Source organism: Notolabrus celidotus, chromosome 8 (assembly GCF_009762535.1).
Source record: "Notolabrus celidotus isolate fNotCel1 chromosome 8, fNotCel1.pri, whole genome shotgun sequence".
Classification (NCBI taxonomy): Eukaryota; Metazoa; Chordata; class Actinopteri; order Labriformes; family Labridae; genus Notolabrus; species Notolabrus celidotus.
The window spans coordinates 21,959,633-21,976,172 of NC_048279.1; the positions used below are offsets into that span (position 1 = coordinate 21,959,633).

The window sequence follows — 16,540 nt, forward strand, 5'->3', positions numbered from 1 at the left end:
AGTCTTCTAACGTATTCCTTTATATGCTGGTTTGGCTGTCTCTCTGTGAAAGACAAGAAATGTCTGAATGACATCATCAGGCTGTGCTCCAAAGTCACTGGAGTCCAGTTTAGGGACCTCTGCTCCCTTTGGACAGTGCGTGTGGTCCAGAAAGCGAACTGAATTTTGACCCGACCGGGACACATTCTTGGCAGTGAATTCAAAATCATGCCCTCAGGTCGGCGGTATTATGTTCCGGTGAAAAAAACAAACCGCTATGCTAATTATTTTATTCCTTCTGCCATAAGGCTGCTAAATGCACCAAAGGCAGAATAAATCGGGAATTACCAAGCATCCCGCTTTGCTGTACAGTCACTGGTTTTGGTATTTGCTGATGTCATGACGTGTTATTTATTTACTTATTTCCTTTACTGTATATTCTGTACTATGGACAGGTTGACTGTAAAACTGAATTGCCCTTCGGAGACTAATAAAGTATTCTGAATCTGAATCTGAATCTTAATGTCTCATTTAAACATCTGAAAATTACAGAGAAGAAGAATGACGCTGGATGCAACGTGTTCAAAACTTGTTGTAACATTCAAACTTCTATCTGTTATGTTAATCAACAGTTGGGATCCTGGGCAGCACTTGATTGTGGTAATCAAACACTGAAGCAGTTTAATCACAAAGTGCAGGTTTATCTTACTGTTTATTTGTATCATTTATGTGTGGTAAGGTGACAGAACTATAAAAGCTTTCATGACATTGTGCCTTTGACTCACAAAGCAGCAACTGTAGCTTTGAACTCTTAATCACTTCTGCTCATTCAAAATCTGAAGAGAATCTCTGTGAATGATGAAGTTTTTCAGTCTGGTGTGTGTGTTGGTTCATGTTGATATTTGAGGACAAAAACTTGTCCTCAAGTTATCAATGTTCTAGTCCTGGTTCTATATTAGTCTGTTCTGTCCCCTCTTAACTCTGGCTCTGCGTTGAGCAGGTCTGGTCCTCAGATTGGGGCAGGTCTGAAAGAGAAGAGTCTGGAGGTGGTGTGGGAGGAATTGACGGAGGCTGTGTGTCACTGCTGGGCCTCCTCAGCTGCGCAGGGCTCAGCTTGTGCGACAGCTGCCTCCTCATGCTCCTCCTCTTGGGCTTTCGTGGCCGTCTCCTCTTCTCCTCTGTTGTTGCTGACTGGACGCGATCGCTCAGCGTGTCTGAAGACTCGTCAATGTACGCCAGGTTCTCTCCAAAGAAATCCAGCAGTTGGCAGCCAGATGAGGAGGCAATGTTCAGGGGAAACGAGGGAAATAGTATCGGGTTGGTAGAAGAGGGAAGAAACGGGGGATGAGGGGATGAGGAGTGACGAGGAAAACAAAGGGCAGGTGGGTGTTGGAAGGTTTTGTTTGCTACAGGTTCACACACCACTGCTGGAATCACTTTGTTTTTCTCTTGAACTACACTAATGTCAGCAGCTCTCATTTCTCCCTCCTCCTGCACTGCACAACAGGGCTGGAACCTGTGGAGTCCCAAGAAGGACGAGGAGACTGAGGAGCAGTCAGATCTGGAGTCGAAGGAAGACTCGGATCCAGAAAAGGATCCTCCCTGCATGGCTGTACTTGCTGAGTCCAGCTCTAAGGTGGAGGGGGCCACGGGGAGGGAGAATGAGCGGGCCAGATGATGATGAGGAAACAACCTGCCCTCCACCTGCAGACCCACAGTGGGGTCAACCCTCTTACCAGGCCCTGCTCTACAGACCACTCCATCAGCACTGACCCGCGGTCTGGCCTTGGCCACTGCCGCCCTTTCAAGAGAGGAATGAGCCTCCAGCTGGCTCATAGAGTTAGTGTGGGCAGCCCAGCGGTTCGGCAGATGTCCGTTCTCAGATCCTCCTCTGACCCAGTGTCCCAGAGTACCCTGAGCACCACGACGGATGCGGCGACGCTCGCTGCGTTTCCAGCGCCGGCGCTGCAGGAGGAATGGGTCATTGAACTCCAGAGGATTTGGGATGCGGAAGTCCATGGACATGTTCTGGATGTTCTGGGTCCAGTCTGTTGCGTGGGCCCTCAACTCCTCCATCTGAGCGATAGAAAGAGAGATAAACATCTAAACAAGATTAGGTGCAAAACTTGATCTTCTAGTATTCACTGCTGCCTGGTACAAAGTGTCTCTCACCTCAGCACGCGTCCTCTTAGACAGCACCCTCAGCCAGTTTCCAATCATTGTAAGGATGGAGGCAAAGTAGGCCAGACCAAACACGATCCACAACCACACAAGAGGCTTAAAGAGTGTACCACCAGTCCGACCACCAGCTGGACACAGAGAGACAGAGACAGAGACAGAGAGACAGAGAGACAGAGAGAGAGAGAGAGAGAGAGAGAGAGAGAGAGAGAGAGAGAGAGAGAGAGAGAGAGAGAGAGAGAGAGAGAGAGAGAGAGAGGGAGAGAGAGAGAGACAGAGGAGATGAGGGGACCGTTTAAATCTAGCGTTCCGTGAGTGGTGAGAGAGAGAGAGAGAGGGTAGGGGGGGGCAGTTTCATTTATCTAGCTACAGAACATCTTCTTTATCGAGTACGGTGACCCTGAGAACTCACAGCACTTCAAATGCAAGAAAACACATGCAAAAAGACAAAACACAAGCAAATTAAGAAAACATCATCAACTTGACAACACATGCGCAGCCTTAAGAAAATGCATTGCAAAGACCAAAACACAACACATTAGAAAAAATTAAGGTTCTTAATAAACACTTACTTTTTTATTTCATTTTCCAACACCACTGATGGTAAGAGAACCTTAATAGCTCTGTGACTCAAAATCTGCGTCAACTACAAGCGTGTCCGGACGTGTGCATCACTTTTAAGTGTCCTCTGGAAACACTTCCGTTGTGTTGTGGTCTTTGCAACGTGTTTTTCTAATGTGTTGTGTTTTGGTCTTTGCAGCGCGTTTTCTAAATGCTGCGCATGTGTTGTTAGATTGATGAAGATGTTTTCTTAATTTGCTTGTGTTTTGTCTTTTTGCATGTGTTTTCTTAAGTTGCAGTGCTGTGAGCTCTCAGGGCCACCGTAATTGAGCCCTAAAGTAAAGCTTACAACATTAAAGACAGATTTTGGACATGGCCTTCTTGTAGTATGTACAACGCTGCAAATAATGATTATTTTTAATTCTTGATAAGTCTGCTGATTTTGATTAATCACATTAATGGCAAAAATGACCGTCACAAGTTCCCAGGGCCCAAAGTGACACCTTCAGGTGGCGTGTTTTTGCTGAATAATAGTCCAAGGCTCACAGATATTCTGTTTGTAAGAGTGTGTGAGCAAGAGAAGTGTTTACACAGATTGAAGGAGCTGAAAGACTTTTTTCTTCAAAATTATGAAAAACATCAAAAGTTCTCTGAATATTTTTCAGTTCACAACAAAAGCATTCACTCAATTGGTTTCAGCTCTCCCGGTGTAATAATAATAAATAATAAACTTTTTTTATAAAGTGCTTTTCTAAAAACTCAAAGATGCTGCACAAAGGATAAAATATCATATAAAACCACAGAATTATAAAAACATGAATGAAATAAATCTAAAAGCAATCATACGTTAAAGGCAGTTCTGAATAGGTGGGTTTTGGTGAGTGTTTTGAAGGTGGACAGGTTGGGGCACTTTCTAATGTGTAGTGGTAAGGCATTCCAGAGGGTGGGGGCGGCAACAGAGAAAGCTCTGTCCCCCCAAGGTTTGTTGCTTGGTGTCAGGTGGTAGGGAGAGGAGGTGGGCGTTGGAGGATCGGAGGTTACGGGAGGGGGTGTGGTGGTGGAGCAGGTCGGTGAGCTAAGAGGGGGCCTGGTTATGGAGGGCTTTGTGGGTGAGCAGGCGGGCGGCAGAGTTCTGGCGAGTGTACTGTATGTGCTGTGCTTTTTGTTGAACTTTGACCTCAGACTGCTGTCAGTAAAAGTGGTAAATAATTAGAATTTCAGTGTGTTGTAAACCCTGTTGACATTGATATTAAGAGTTACTTGCCTGTATATCAAAAAGTCATATTCAGCTTTTAAGAGGTTATAAAACTTGTTCACTGAAGATGCCTTCACTTCATCATGCCTTCAGTTATCTAAGCATAGACAAATTCAGCACAATAACCTCATTTATCCTCTCAGAAGTGAAAAAACGCCACCTTTCAATTTCTTTTTGAGGTTTGAACCACAGATTAGAAACGACTACATTAGAACAAACTGCTGCCTATTCTGTCTGAGGTATGGGGGTGTCTGCAACTGGATGTGTCTTGTGTGTAAGTCACCTGGTACAAAGTCTCCAAATCCAACAGTGGTGAGGGTAATGACAACAAAATAGAGGGACTGCAGAAAGGTCCAGTTCTCCACTTTCTGAAACACAACTGTAGGAACTGCCAGAAAGATCAGACAACCAATCAGGATGGAGAGAACTGCTGAGATCACACGCACAGTGGTCGGCCTGACCTTCCGTTTCTGAGGGAGGGAAAGATAACAGCAAATACAGAAGCAGAATATTAGTCTGTGAAGGCTCTCAGTCATCCAGGTCATGGTAATCCAAAGCTTGATTCGTAAGGCAACTGGACTGGTAGAAATTCTTGAAGACGTTTCACCTCTCCTCCGAAAGGCTTCTTCAGTTCTGACCAGACTGGGCAAGAGCTCGAAGATATAAGCCACTAACAGTCGTGGGTGTGTCCAGGAGTCACAAAACGACTGTCAGGTGATAAGAGAACAACTGCCAGGAACTAGAATAACGACCCTATTAGGACCCTTTGTGACTCCTGGACACACCCACGACTGTTAGTGGCTTATATCTTCAAGCTCTTCCCCAGTCTGGTCAGAACTGAAGAAGCCTTTCTTCAGTTCTGACCAGACTGGGAAATTGACAAATCAATTCTAACATTATCTCATTCACAGCTAAGACATGAGACTTAATTGAGGTAAGAACCACATTTGTCAGGTACCTGTCAGGTCAATCAACTTCTTAAACAACAGCAGAATAACCATTTCAACCTATAGCATTTGTTTAAATTCAGATGGTGCTTAACTAGAAAATCCCAGAGACACCAAAACAGTTGTTTTAATTTAAGGCTGAGAGTCTGATGAGGATAAATCCAGTCAAGTTTGGATCCTCAGGCAGGACAGAGCATTCTCACCAGAAAGAGGGTCTCAACTTTGGCCACAGCTCTTCGCAGCACTGTGCCCATGTGGTCACCCACGCCGGCGAGCAGTATTCCAAACATGGGAATGCCCACCAGAGCGTAGCACACGCAGAACAACTGGCCATACCACGTCCGAGGGGACAGGTTCCCAAAACCTAGTGAACGATAAAAAAGCTTTTTACGCAAGGTTCCTGTTGTATTCATGTTATTGTTGTTACGTTATGTGATACCAAAGACAATAACATAGAGAGATATTTTCAGACTGATAAAAAGATGATGTTTCTTCAGAACAAAACTCAAATCTTTTGAATATTGACTTTCTGTGAGAGGCGAGCTCTCCTATCAACCTTTCAAATGAGATCGTCCCTTCATAAGGCGTTTCATATTTGGAACATCATCCCACCTACCTATGGTGGTAATGATAGTACCACAGAAGAAGAAAGCAGAGGCCATGTCCCAGCGGTTGGTGAAGTTGGCAGGAAGGTTGTTCATATCCAGGCCTGCCCCCACTGCCTTCGCTACTTCCTGCAGGTGAGGCTTTGAACGTTAATCACTTGTTGTATTTCATAAACTCAACATATATTTGTAGATATTATTACCAAGAGTAGCTTGTCTATACATCTGTCAAAGAATCATAGTGGAGAAAAAACTATTTTCACCTCTGAAATGTAGTGAAGCATAATTCAAGCAAAAGAAAAGAGAAATGAGTGTTAAAATGTTTACAGAAGCACAATATTTGAGGGAACAAACTTGTTAAATTTGTCCATTGGTTTCTATAAGTGACAAAACATCCTCAGAGAACATGCATTTTTTGTCAGATCTACCCTTGATGTGTGGACTGGAATATTTTGCAAAGGCTGGAAATGTCTTAAACTAAGTACATAGAGTCCTTGTCAAAATGTGATACTTCTGGTAGTTACAGCTGATGCAGTGTTGCAGTAAGGAGGAATCTATTTGTTTGCAGTCGGACAATGATTTTTGAGCGGAAGCACTTTTACCTTGTGTCTCTCCTGCAAAACCTTCCCTTGAACAGTCATCTGCCTCCCTAACAGGACCTCACAGCTCACACCTCCTTTTTTACTTAACCCTCCTGTTGTGTTGCTGGTCAAATTGACCCTTTTTAAAGTCTATTTTGAGTAATATTTGCCTTCTAAACAAGCTAAATGCAGCATAAAAATCTGGACAGCATGTGACAGAAGATGTGTGTGTTAATTTATCAACATCACTTCATAAAAAAATTCAAAATTTAAAATAAAATAAACAAAAATCCATGTCATGTCAAACTATTATATTTATATTTAGGTCTTTCCAATGTACATTTAAAAAGTTTTAACATTAATTTTAATGAAAAATGAGTGAGTTAACCTCAACCATGATCTGAGAATTAAAGAACACAAATTGACTACATCTTCATTTAAATGGTTAGTAATGGAGTTAAAAATTAAATTTAAAAAAATGTGTATTGGGATTTTTTTGAGGTTCTGACACTTTTCGAGAATTGAACATGCACCGGGTCAAATTGACCCAGGAACATTATTGCTGTTCCAGAGAAACTAACATAACAGGAGGGTTAATATGTGTAGTTTCTTGTGTGCTTTAAATTTCAATATACTCAACAGATGTACTGGAATTACAGCATGCCAGCCCTCAGCTTAATAACATGTTTAACTTATAAATAAGTGGGGCACTGTTGGCCAAGCGGTCTAAGCATGCCCCCTATACAGAGAGGCTATAGGCCTGCTCCCCAGCTTTCCTATCCAATAATCCCCCAAAAACACAATCTACATTTTTTTAATGACATTTCCTTTTTTTTAAAGTATAAATTACACAACTCAAAAAAATGTGTGATTTACTTTGTCAAATCTTACATAGTGGGGTGCTGGTGGCCTAGCGTTCTGAGCGCCCTACACACAGAGGCTATAGTCCTCGTCGCAGAGATCGCAGGTTCAATTCCAGTCTAGACCATTTAGTGTCTCTCTTCAGCTGTCCTATCATTAAAGGAAAAAATGCCCAAAAAATATAACTTTAAAAAAAAAAAAGCTTATATAGTTTGCCTTGAATGGGTGTGTGTCTGCGTAGTTTTCAAGTTAAGTCAGAAAGAGCAAAAAGAGAGGAGCAAAAAGACACGCTTAATATTTGTGTTTAAGTTTTTTCAAAGTGGTAGCCATGTTAACACAGCAAGTATGAGTTTTTGTGTCAGAGTTTTCATAGTGTGCAATGATACCTTCACAAGGTTGTGGAATTCCACCTCAGTGACGCAGGATTTATTCTCCAAGAAGTTTTGCGTGGTAACCAGCAGTTTTTTGAATGCCAAATCCTCACCAGGGGCCTCCAGGGTTCGGAATACAAGCGCACCCATCACCAGGTACAGCATCACCCCAGTCAGCAGGGCAAAGAGGGTGGTGCCCCGCATTTTCTCCCTGTCGACCCCCCCTCCCCTCCAGGGTTAGGGGTCAGAGCTCAGAGGCCAGGATCTGGGGGGGCTCTCAGCCAGGATACACAGGGGCACAGCTGGCCATAAACAGGAAGTTCCTTTAGAGAGGTGCTGTTTGCGCGAGCACACACATGTGTAAACCAGCAACATAAGTGTTCTTGGAAGGCTGACAAACATGAAAGACAGTACTTATACATCTGTGCGTCATAGCCAAAGACAGTCACTGACAGGAAAAGTGTGAAGTGAAGAGAGGACATGAAGTCAAAAAGTATCTTTAACACACAATGCTTATCGTACGACTGCAGGGACTGTGCACTTGGTTGTCTTTCCATCATGAGCATGTTTTTACACATTTTTACATATATGAACACTTTGACCATAAACCTGCTGCTGTCCTGCTTTGTGTTTAAAACACCTACTGTTAGGACATCATTGTCACAAAGTACAACAGGCTCCATAGTTTCCACCAACACAGAGCAGAGCAACAGCTGTTTCATTTGACCTTTGATGGGTGAACAGCAGGCCTTCAGGACAGGACAGAAATCCCCAAAGTCTGCAATAAAATCATTCAGTTTTGCTTTGATGATATGACTCACTATAAAAAAATGTACTGTCTCTCTCCTGTTGTGAATGCTTGCATGACACCTTCTGTTTGTAACACACTGTGCCTCCTGCATCACCAGGTCTCCTGCATCAGCCTTCATCATGCCAGCTAACCTCACAGTTATCACCAGATCAATAACAAATAATGGAAGAGAGGCTGGTGGATAGTTCAGTCTTCATCTGAATGTTAAACAATGGATCAGTGATAGGTCAAATGTGTCTGAAAGGTGTAAAGATTAGTTGATTTGATGCATCTTCCTTTACTGGCATTTAAGGGGTATCAGAACTTTCCCATTACAAGCTGGGAGAAAACAAGAGGAAGCTTTTTTTAAGGTTGAATTGCTGTTGTGGTGTCTTGTCATGGCTCCTTCCTCTTTCCTTGTGTTTCAGTTGTTCTCCCTTCCTAGTGTGTGTTGTGTTTTTTTTCTCTCCCCTGTTCTGTGTGTGTCTGTCAGGGCGTGGCTCTCCCCTGCACTGCTCCTGCCAATCAGCCTGCACACCTGAGATCTATCCACTAATCACTCCTGCAGTATATATACCTTGGCTCCACAACTAGTCTTCATCAGAGTGTTCAGTTCCTTAGTTCCTTAACGCTGTACTGTTCTGTTGCGGACTACCTGCCTATAGTCTTTTGCTGTTTTTGTTTCTATCTCAAGTATTTCTCAGTCTCCCTTTTGCCTTCAGGATCACCACTCACCCATGATTTTTGAATGCTTCCCTCAACCTCTCCTGCAGTCAGATCATCTGTTCTATCCCCAGCTTCAGACTCCATATCCAACCTCATTTATTAAACATTTCAGAGGTATATTCTAAGAATAAGACCTGGTTTAATGATTTCAGTTTTAGTTTTAAGATGGATTAGGCTTTATTTTAAGATGAGCCAGCTTATATCAAGATCAGCGTAACCATAGTTTTCTAATAGTGAGTCATTTTTTACTAAAAGATGTGTTGTTTTTCTTGTCCCCAGGCCTTAATTTGCTCAAATGAAGTATACAAAATAAATAAAAGAGATTTTCTTTGCTTATATTCAGTATATTTCACTTATAACTGTGCTGTAGGAAGTTTGTTTTCAAGTAGTTTGCGCTATAAAATCAGCATATTCTACTTATTTCAACCCTTTTAATACTTTTAAGAGCCTGCTTATTTCTAGATTTAACCCTCCTGTTATGTTGTGGGGCAAATTGACCCATTTTAAAGCTCAAAAATCTGAAAAAAATGTTGAAAGTATTATTTCGCATTTCTAATGTCACACTGGATGAAAGGCTTGTGGTATTCAGAGGTTCCTTCCGTTTTAGGTGATATATACCTTTCAAATCAGCTAAATACAGCATCAAAATCTGGGCAGCATGTGACAGGAGAGGTGTCTCGTGTTAATTTATCAACATCACTTCATAAAAAAAAAAATTCAAAATATAAAATAAAATTTAAAAAAAAATCTGTCATGTAAAACTATTGTATTTATATTTAGGGCTCTCAAATGTACATTTGAAACAGTTTTAATATAATTTTTTATAAAAAACAAGTGAGTTATACTCATTGAACCATGATCTTTGATGATTAAAGAACACCATTGCACTAAATATTGATTTAAATGGTTAGTAATGGAGTTAATAATGAGTTGACCCAGGAACATTATTGCTGTCCCTAAGAAACAAACATAACAGGAGGGTTAACAATCTCATTTTTAAGAGGTCATGTCAAGTAAATTTAACTCGCTGCATGGACAGATAATTACACTAGTTTTAAGAAATGTTCATCTTGATTAAAGTTTTTTTACCCTATATTTAAGCCACCATTTTTTGCAGTGTATACATTGTTTCTGACATACTGTGTGTTGTGGCAATCATGGAAGACACTACATTCAAACAAGTTTAGTTTGACTCATAGTCACAGCCCCTCAAACTAAAAACTAAAAATAATTAACACTCAAACTAAGATTAACATTGTACACATGTGTCTGTATATAGTGCATTTATGCAATATAAAAGTTTGTCTCATTTATTACTTTATGTAGAGCATTCAAGGCAAAATCTGTTTGACTGAGAGCTTTTCTTCAATGTATCAGGCTATTAACAAATCTGTATCTGTCAGTTCTCTGCTGTTATATTCAATCGGTGTGACACAGTTGAAGTTGGAGTTTACTCAACTTTGAGCGTGCCAAGACTCTCTCAGATAATGAACATTAAAAAACAAAGTTGTTCCATTAAAAAAGCTCCTTTAAAAGATGAATGAAGGGAAATAAAGCGTAGTGCGTTGATAAGTGGAACCAATGTGATCACAGCAAAATGGAGCGATGTCTTATACTGAAAGGAACTATTCACTCGCACAGTCAATGTGGTTTCTTTTAAGATACATAAAGAACTGTTTATGAGGAGAAAGATAGTACCTCAAGTCGCTGATGTCAGGAGCTCATCCCATGTCAAAGCTCAACACTTCAGATGATGGAGAAATGTCCTCTCATCTGTATCCTTGCCCTCCTTCTCTTTGATGTGTCATCAGCATTCAGGAGTCAAGGACTTTGGGTCTTTTTCTTTCTCCTTAAAGCAGACAGACACACACACACACACACACACACACACACACACACACACACACACACACACACACACACACACACACACACACACACACACACACACACACACATGCATGCATGCAAAGTGTCAATGTAGAAAAGGGCATAAAGGAACAGAGAAGCTTTAGTTGGTACATGACTTTGTTTCTGGCTCTGTTTAAGGAGGCGATGTGTGGCATTAAATAAGTGTTCACATTGCAGAGAGTTTGTCATAATAACCAGGGAGGGTCTGACACACACCAGGCCACCCTGCCAGTGCTCTCACAAGCTACCATACATCTTAACATTAATGGAAAGCATGTTCACCTCTTATCGTCATTTGGCTTTATGTTTTCTTTGAACTGTTTGTACCTTTGAGAGAGACATGAACACACAAAGAGGACTAAGATTTAGAAGCTTCTTGCTCTTGGTCAAGCATTGCGCACGTGGATCTTGACAATGTCCTGAGACTTTCCAGAGACTGGCCAACTGTTAGCATTCTGCGCTAATGGACTGTTGGCTTTGGTTTGTTTTGCTCTCTGCCCCTGGCTTCAGCACTGACAGACGTGATTAGTTATCATAATCTAAACCTGTGCTGGCATATTTTGATATTTTGCTAAGATATGGAGTGAGTGGGAGGGCTAAGTGAGGGATGGTGATCTAATCTAAAGTTAAACAATAAGACAGGTGGGGAAATAAATCATGGAGTGAGCTGTTTGAAAAGAAACTGGAGGCCTGGAGAAAATGTTCATAAGCGAGTCTCAGTTCTACATTTAAGGCAGGGGCGATTCTAGGATCGGATGTTTAGGGGTGCTGAGCCGGGCAAGATACATTTCACTATTTTGTACATTTTAATGCAATTTCATTCCCACATTTGTGAATGAAAAGTAGAACACTTTTTGGGAAAGTCTGTGACTAAACCATCAAATCTGATAAGAGTTATTTAAATGCTGAGCCACAGCAAAAGAGACATGGATTGGAATCATAAAAGAAACATATGTTAACCCTCATTTCTGGGGAAAGACAACTAATTTTGATAACTGCTCCTCAACATATACATAAACAGTATGTATGTTTCTGGAGTAAACCAGCCCCCTATAGTGAGTACCAAAAATTGACATTGGAGTTATTTTTTGGACTTTCATTTGAATTGCAATGCACAACATGTAAAACGCGGTGGAGCTGCTGTATTTTTGTTGTAAAAATATTACGTTTCATCCAAGTACTGTATGGTTTTGAAACTTTTCTAGCTTGTTAAAAAGGACATACAGTAAAAAAAATGTAAAATCTCTCAAATTTTAGGGGTGCTGGGATTCAATTTAGAGGGGCTTCAGCACTCCCAAAAATGGGCTAGAAAGGCCTATGATTTAAGGTCAGAGTTTCAGACATATCAGGCCAAACTGAGCAGAAGAAAAATGGTAAAATAATCTGAAACATTCCTTTAAATAAGTCATCCATGTTAATAAAGAGGATTATTAAAAGTACTCTGACTGTTTTCACTAAAACGTATTCTCTCTACAAACTATGCTGCAAGGACACAGTACCCAGCTGTATCACAGGCTTAGTGCTGACAGAGAACTACAAAATAAAAGCATATATTTTACTTTGGAGTGGACTTATGACCTTTCACAAAGTCATTAATCTTAGGGTGATTAAGCCAACAGAGTATACAGCTATTTATATCAAAAACATGAACTGTTTACTCATTTGATGTAGCCATAATACTTAGAACATGTTACCATCAGTGTCAATACTTTGCTACATATTGAAGTGAGCTTTTTGCATGATCAAATTTACACAAACATCAGTGATGCTTGAATTACAGGAGAAGTAAAGAAGCCCAGCTTTTTTCACAACTTACCATCTACCAAAAAGATGCCTGTTCATGAACGCAACAGTCTGTACAGCCAGGAAAGCGTTTTTCTTTCCCGCCTTTTATTTACGCCGAAAACCCTCCAGAGATGGATGACCATCTGGAGGAGAGGGCTTCTGAAAAATGTACAGTATTTAGAGAACATGAAGCTCCCTAATGATGTGATTATTCCCCAAGTATTTTTCTTTTTTTTTCAGTTAGCTAATACTGACGTCAGGAGATCACAGGTTACAACTCATGTTCTGGGAAAGTTTGCACTAAAAATGATCATAGGACTGTAGTGAGCTATATGATTAGCATCAATGAGATGTCTCTTTGCTATGAAGCAACAAAAACACATTGAGAGAAAACTTGACAAACTTCAACAGCTGGGGCATGTTAATCTTAAAGTATACAGCAATGTAGGGCAAGTTACTATGTAAAATGTAGCTCTTAATTTATTGCATTCTGTCACGTCAGGGGTTGAGGGCATCGATAATGACAAACATGTAAGAGCAGATGAAGATACTCTTTAAATTAGTTTTAGTCAGCGACCACACTTGGATACTTGCAACCAAGACATATTGGAGAAAAGACAAAGGAGCCACACAAGTCTCTAACTAAGCAGCATGCATGACACAAAATCCCTTTTCATCTAAGCACAAAATACACATATTTTTTAATCTTACCTTTAGATTGAAGAAATGTTTCTATCCAAGTTTCTTTCATGCAGCATGTGCGGCTCTGACCATTCAGCACTCAGGGAGGAACTGTGTGTGTATGTGTGTATGTGTGTTGTCAAAGTGCATGTGTGCATGTGTTTTTTTCCTTGGAAGGTGTTTCCCCATTCTCGTGACCCTAGATCACTCTGGCAGAGGAGAGATGATGGTGGGAAGAGGAGGACCACGACGAAGAGGAGGAGGAGCATTATAATATTGCGTACAATGAAGTGCTGTCGCCGCCAAGGGAAGAGCACAGGGCCCGGAGTTTCCTGAGTTGGACATGGTGGGGGGGCTGTACTCTTGTCATCCGTGTCTATCCACCCCTCTGTCTTTTAGGGAAGTAAAAACAGACTCTTGTTTCTTTGCAGACAGAGTTAAGAGACACACAGTTTTCTGGGCTTGAGGAGGAATTTTGTTGTGAAATAAAACTGACTTCAAAGTTGGAAAGCCCAACTCCTCCATCTTATCTTTAATTCTTTGACCCACGTCCACTCCTTTTAAGCTTTCATACTTTCTCAACTATGTGTTCATGACCAAGAGGCAAAGGGAGAGGAAAGTTAATTACGGAAATACTTGTGTGATTAAACTGCGATATTCCACTTTAACTCTGAGGACCTCATCAGTGGACCACAACACTCATCCAGACTTTTATCGCAGTGCCTTCCCGGATTTCATCTGAATTTTATTTGACTTATTTTATTTTAACCATCTTAAGAAATATATTTTAAAATATTATATTCCTTTAGAGTTCTTTTAGGGGAATTTTAAGTCTTTTAAAATGTGTTTTATTTCTTTATCTTGACTTGTGTGTTTTTATGATCTGCCTGTTTTATTTTGCTTCCCATGTAAAGCACTTTGCAACCTGGTTTTGAAAAGTGCTCTACAAATAAAATTATCATTATTATTAGTATTATTGATAAGATGACAGGATCAAACGGATCTCACATCTCAATATGAAAATAAAAGTTTAAGATAAGATAATCCTTTATTCGTCCAATAACGGGGAAATGTTTACAGTCAGACTTCAAAGATTTAAAAGCATTTAAAGATGAAGAGGCACAGACAATAGTTTGAGAGCAAGTCTTTTATTCTAGACTCAGTAACACAGATACATTTAACTTAAAGTGTCCAAAACAAAGCAACACAAGCACACTGAGCTCAGCCTGCTCAGAATCTTGCAACCACTCCTCACTGCCAATGAACTACAGATCCCAGAGATAACAAGGCAACTGCAACTCACGGAGTAGTGTGTGTACATGTGTGTGAGGATGTCAATATGGCAAATGACTGGCAATGATGACATCTAGCCAAGGCAGGAAAAGTCCACGCTGTACTGACTGAGACGACTAATCAAGGCCCAGAGAAAACATCTAGAAGAGTCAACTAGAGAAAAGATCACTCCCACACTTTAACAAAAATATGTATTCTGCTGAAGTCATCTCAGAAGACTCTGAAATATGTCTCAGTAAGGGTTTCAAGAAAAGGTTCAAATAGTTCAAGTCTGTTTCAAAACAATATATAAATGCTTATGAGGACATTGAAATAAAAAAAGGCCAATTAAATTGTTATTCCCTTTCAAACTGAAAGAAACACCTCATTAGCAGTGCTGCAATATCAAGTTTACTTAGTAGCATCAGCTGCTTCACATAAGAGTAATACATTGCCGACAGTAAAGAGACGAATGTAGATTTACCTTTCAACTGTAATAGATTTAGGCACCTTCTCCAAGTAGTCCTGCCAGTCATCTAGCCTCTGAAACAAGTATTTGGTGAAACAAAGCTTTATCCAGAATTCATAAATACAAACCTCCAACAGTCCTGTAAGAGTTTTTCTACAGGTTGAGGATAATGGATTTTATCCTCCTATCTTAAATTAAAACGCTGCAGAAAAGGATCTCTCATTTGAGTGGTCAAACCTGGGATACAAGACAGATCCAATCCTAACTCTAAATCAGCTCCAACTTATCTACAAGGTCTACATTTTACATACATGTTGGCTACTGCCGTCTATGGCACAGTAGCAAATGTGCAAGTATCAAAATCATATCAAATAAATTAGATCTGATCAAACAGAAGAAACAAACTGAATTTATGTGTTAATAAAATAAAGCTTCAGATGTGAAGTTTTTGGTTACTGCATCGCAGAGCTAACAACTGAGTGCTTGTTAGTGTAGGAGAGAAGCAAAGCAGCAGCAGGAGGAGAGAGGGAGACCAGTGTGTTTCACCATACATGGAGCGGAAACCAGCACAGGTTAGACTGAGTCATAGACATGTGCTCACCCTTTCTCTCTCTCTCCCACACACGCACACACATGCACGCATACACAAATGCGAACATCAAGATGAGGACACACATGTTCATAATCACAGCTTACATCTCACCCACTACACTTTCACGCAACTTCTGTAAACACCTGCCCTCTGTTGGAACACATTCAGTCGTATATAAATAAGCCACCGCAAGAATCCCAAAAAAGAAAATAGATCACGTTCTCACAACAGACCTTGCTTGACTTCTCCCTTTTGGAAAACAAGTCACACACATCTTGTTTGGAAATGCATCAACTAGGCACTGTTTTCTTCCACACGGAGTAGACACATCATTTAATTCAGAGTTACTAAAAACTAAACAATCCCTCTGGAAAAAGAGGTTCTTATCTGCAAGAAACATCAACAAACACCACTAAATCACTACCTCTGTGCCTAAATATACAGGTGGGTGTAAAGTGACAGTGTTATGATGGGCGACAGAGTCTCCACACTGTAATTAAGAGGATAAACTACTGACCATTAAGACATTTTACATCCACAGAGGAGGTGTTTGTTCTACCCAGTGCAGGCGCAGTTACCTGCACAACACACACACACAGGAGTCCATGTGGGATTGCAGCTCTTTAAAAACTGCTCATATGCTGGTTTTAAGAGTAGGAGGTGCTTCAGTTTGCTGGTGAAGGGAGAGTCCGTGTGTAGCAGCCGTCATCAATCACAGAGGTTCACTGTCAATCTGTGGACAACCAGTTGAAAAAAGATGTGAACATTAGACTAAATGTTCTCTTTGAATAGAGTGAATATAATTATATTTTTAATATATCATTTTTCCTTGGAAAAACATTGTGTTTTAAAAAGCAAATGTATCTTTAGTCTATCTCTCTGATCCAGTGATTTTCAACCACTGGCCGTGGAACACTAGTGTGCCGTGACAGATCGCCAGGTGTGCCGTGGGACATTTTTCAATTTCACTTAATTA

General features: G+C 40.6%; 2 protein-coding genes across 4 annotated transcripts in view; both read right to left on the reverse strand.

Annotated features, from left to right (window-relative positions):
* Positions 1-634: 634 nt before the first annotated feature.
* On the reverse strand, positions 635-13,529 carry kcnk4a (potassium channel, subfamily K, member 4a). 3 transcript variants are annotated; one of them, XM_034689219.1, is made up of 9 exons: positions 13,262-13,529; positions 12,582-12,709; positions 10,553-10,703; positions 7,354-7,640; positions 5,537-5,654; positions 5,124-5,284; positions 4,257-4,443; positions 2,152-2,288; positions 635-2,055 (listed from the first exon to the last, which is right to left on the reverse strand). In XM_034689219.1, the coding sequence occupies exons 4-9, from the start codon at positions 7,540-7,542 to the stop codon at positions 955-957; spliced, it is 1,893 nt and encodes a 630-aa protein (XP_034545110.1). In that variant the 5' UTR covers positions 7,543-7,640; positions 10,553-10,703; positions 12,582-12,709; positions 13,262-13,529; the 3' UTR covers positions 635-954. The 3 variants fall into 3 exon arrangements, with proteins under 3 accessions (XP_034545110.1, XP_034545111.1, XP_034545112.1); XM_034689220.1 differs by lacking the exon at positions 12,582-12,709 and having other exon boundaries at positions 752-2,055; XM_034689221.1 differs by lacking the exons at positions 10,553-10,703; positions 12,582-12,709; positions 13,262-13,529 and having other exon boundaries at positions 752-2,055; positions 5,537-5,650; positions 7,354-7,387.
* An 834-nt stretch (positions 13,530-14,363) lies between these two features.
* The window catches only part of si:dkeyp-115e12.6 (centromere protein F), a 28,837-nt gene continuing 26,660 nt past the window's right edge, over positions 14,364-16,540 (reverse strand). The window contains exon 19 of the mRNA XM_034690366.1: positions 14,364-16,297. The gene's annotated coding sequence lies outside the window, so the exon portion shown is untranslated. The remainder of the gene's footprint in view (positions 16,298-16,540) is intronic.

Bases quoted from the DNA above. Each gene is read 5' to 3' on its own strand.
- kcnk4a (XM_034689219.1), bottom strand. From the start codon at position 7,542: ATGCGGGGCACCACCCTCTTTGCCCTGCTGACTGGGGTGATGCTGTAC. The intron at 5,655-7,353 runs GTATCATTGCAC...CCTCACCTGCAG, and splicing joins AATTCCACAACCTTGTGAAG to GAAGTAGCGAAGGCAGTGGG. The intron at 5,285-5,536 runs GTAGGTGGGATG...ATCGTTCACTAG, and splicing joins TACTATCATTACCACCATAG to GTTTTGGGAACCTGTCCCCT.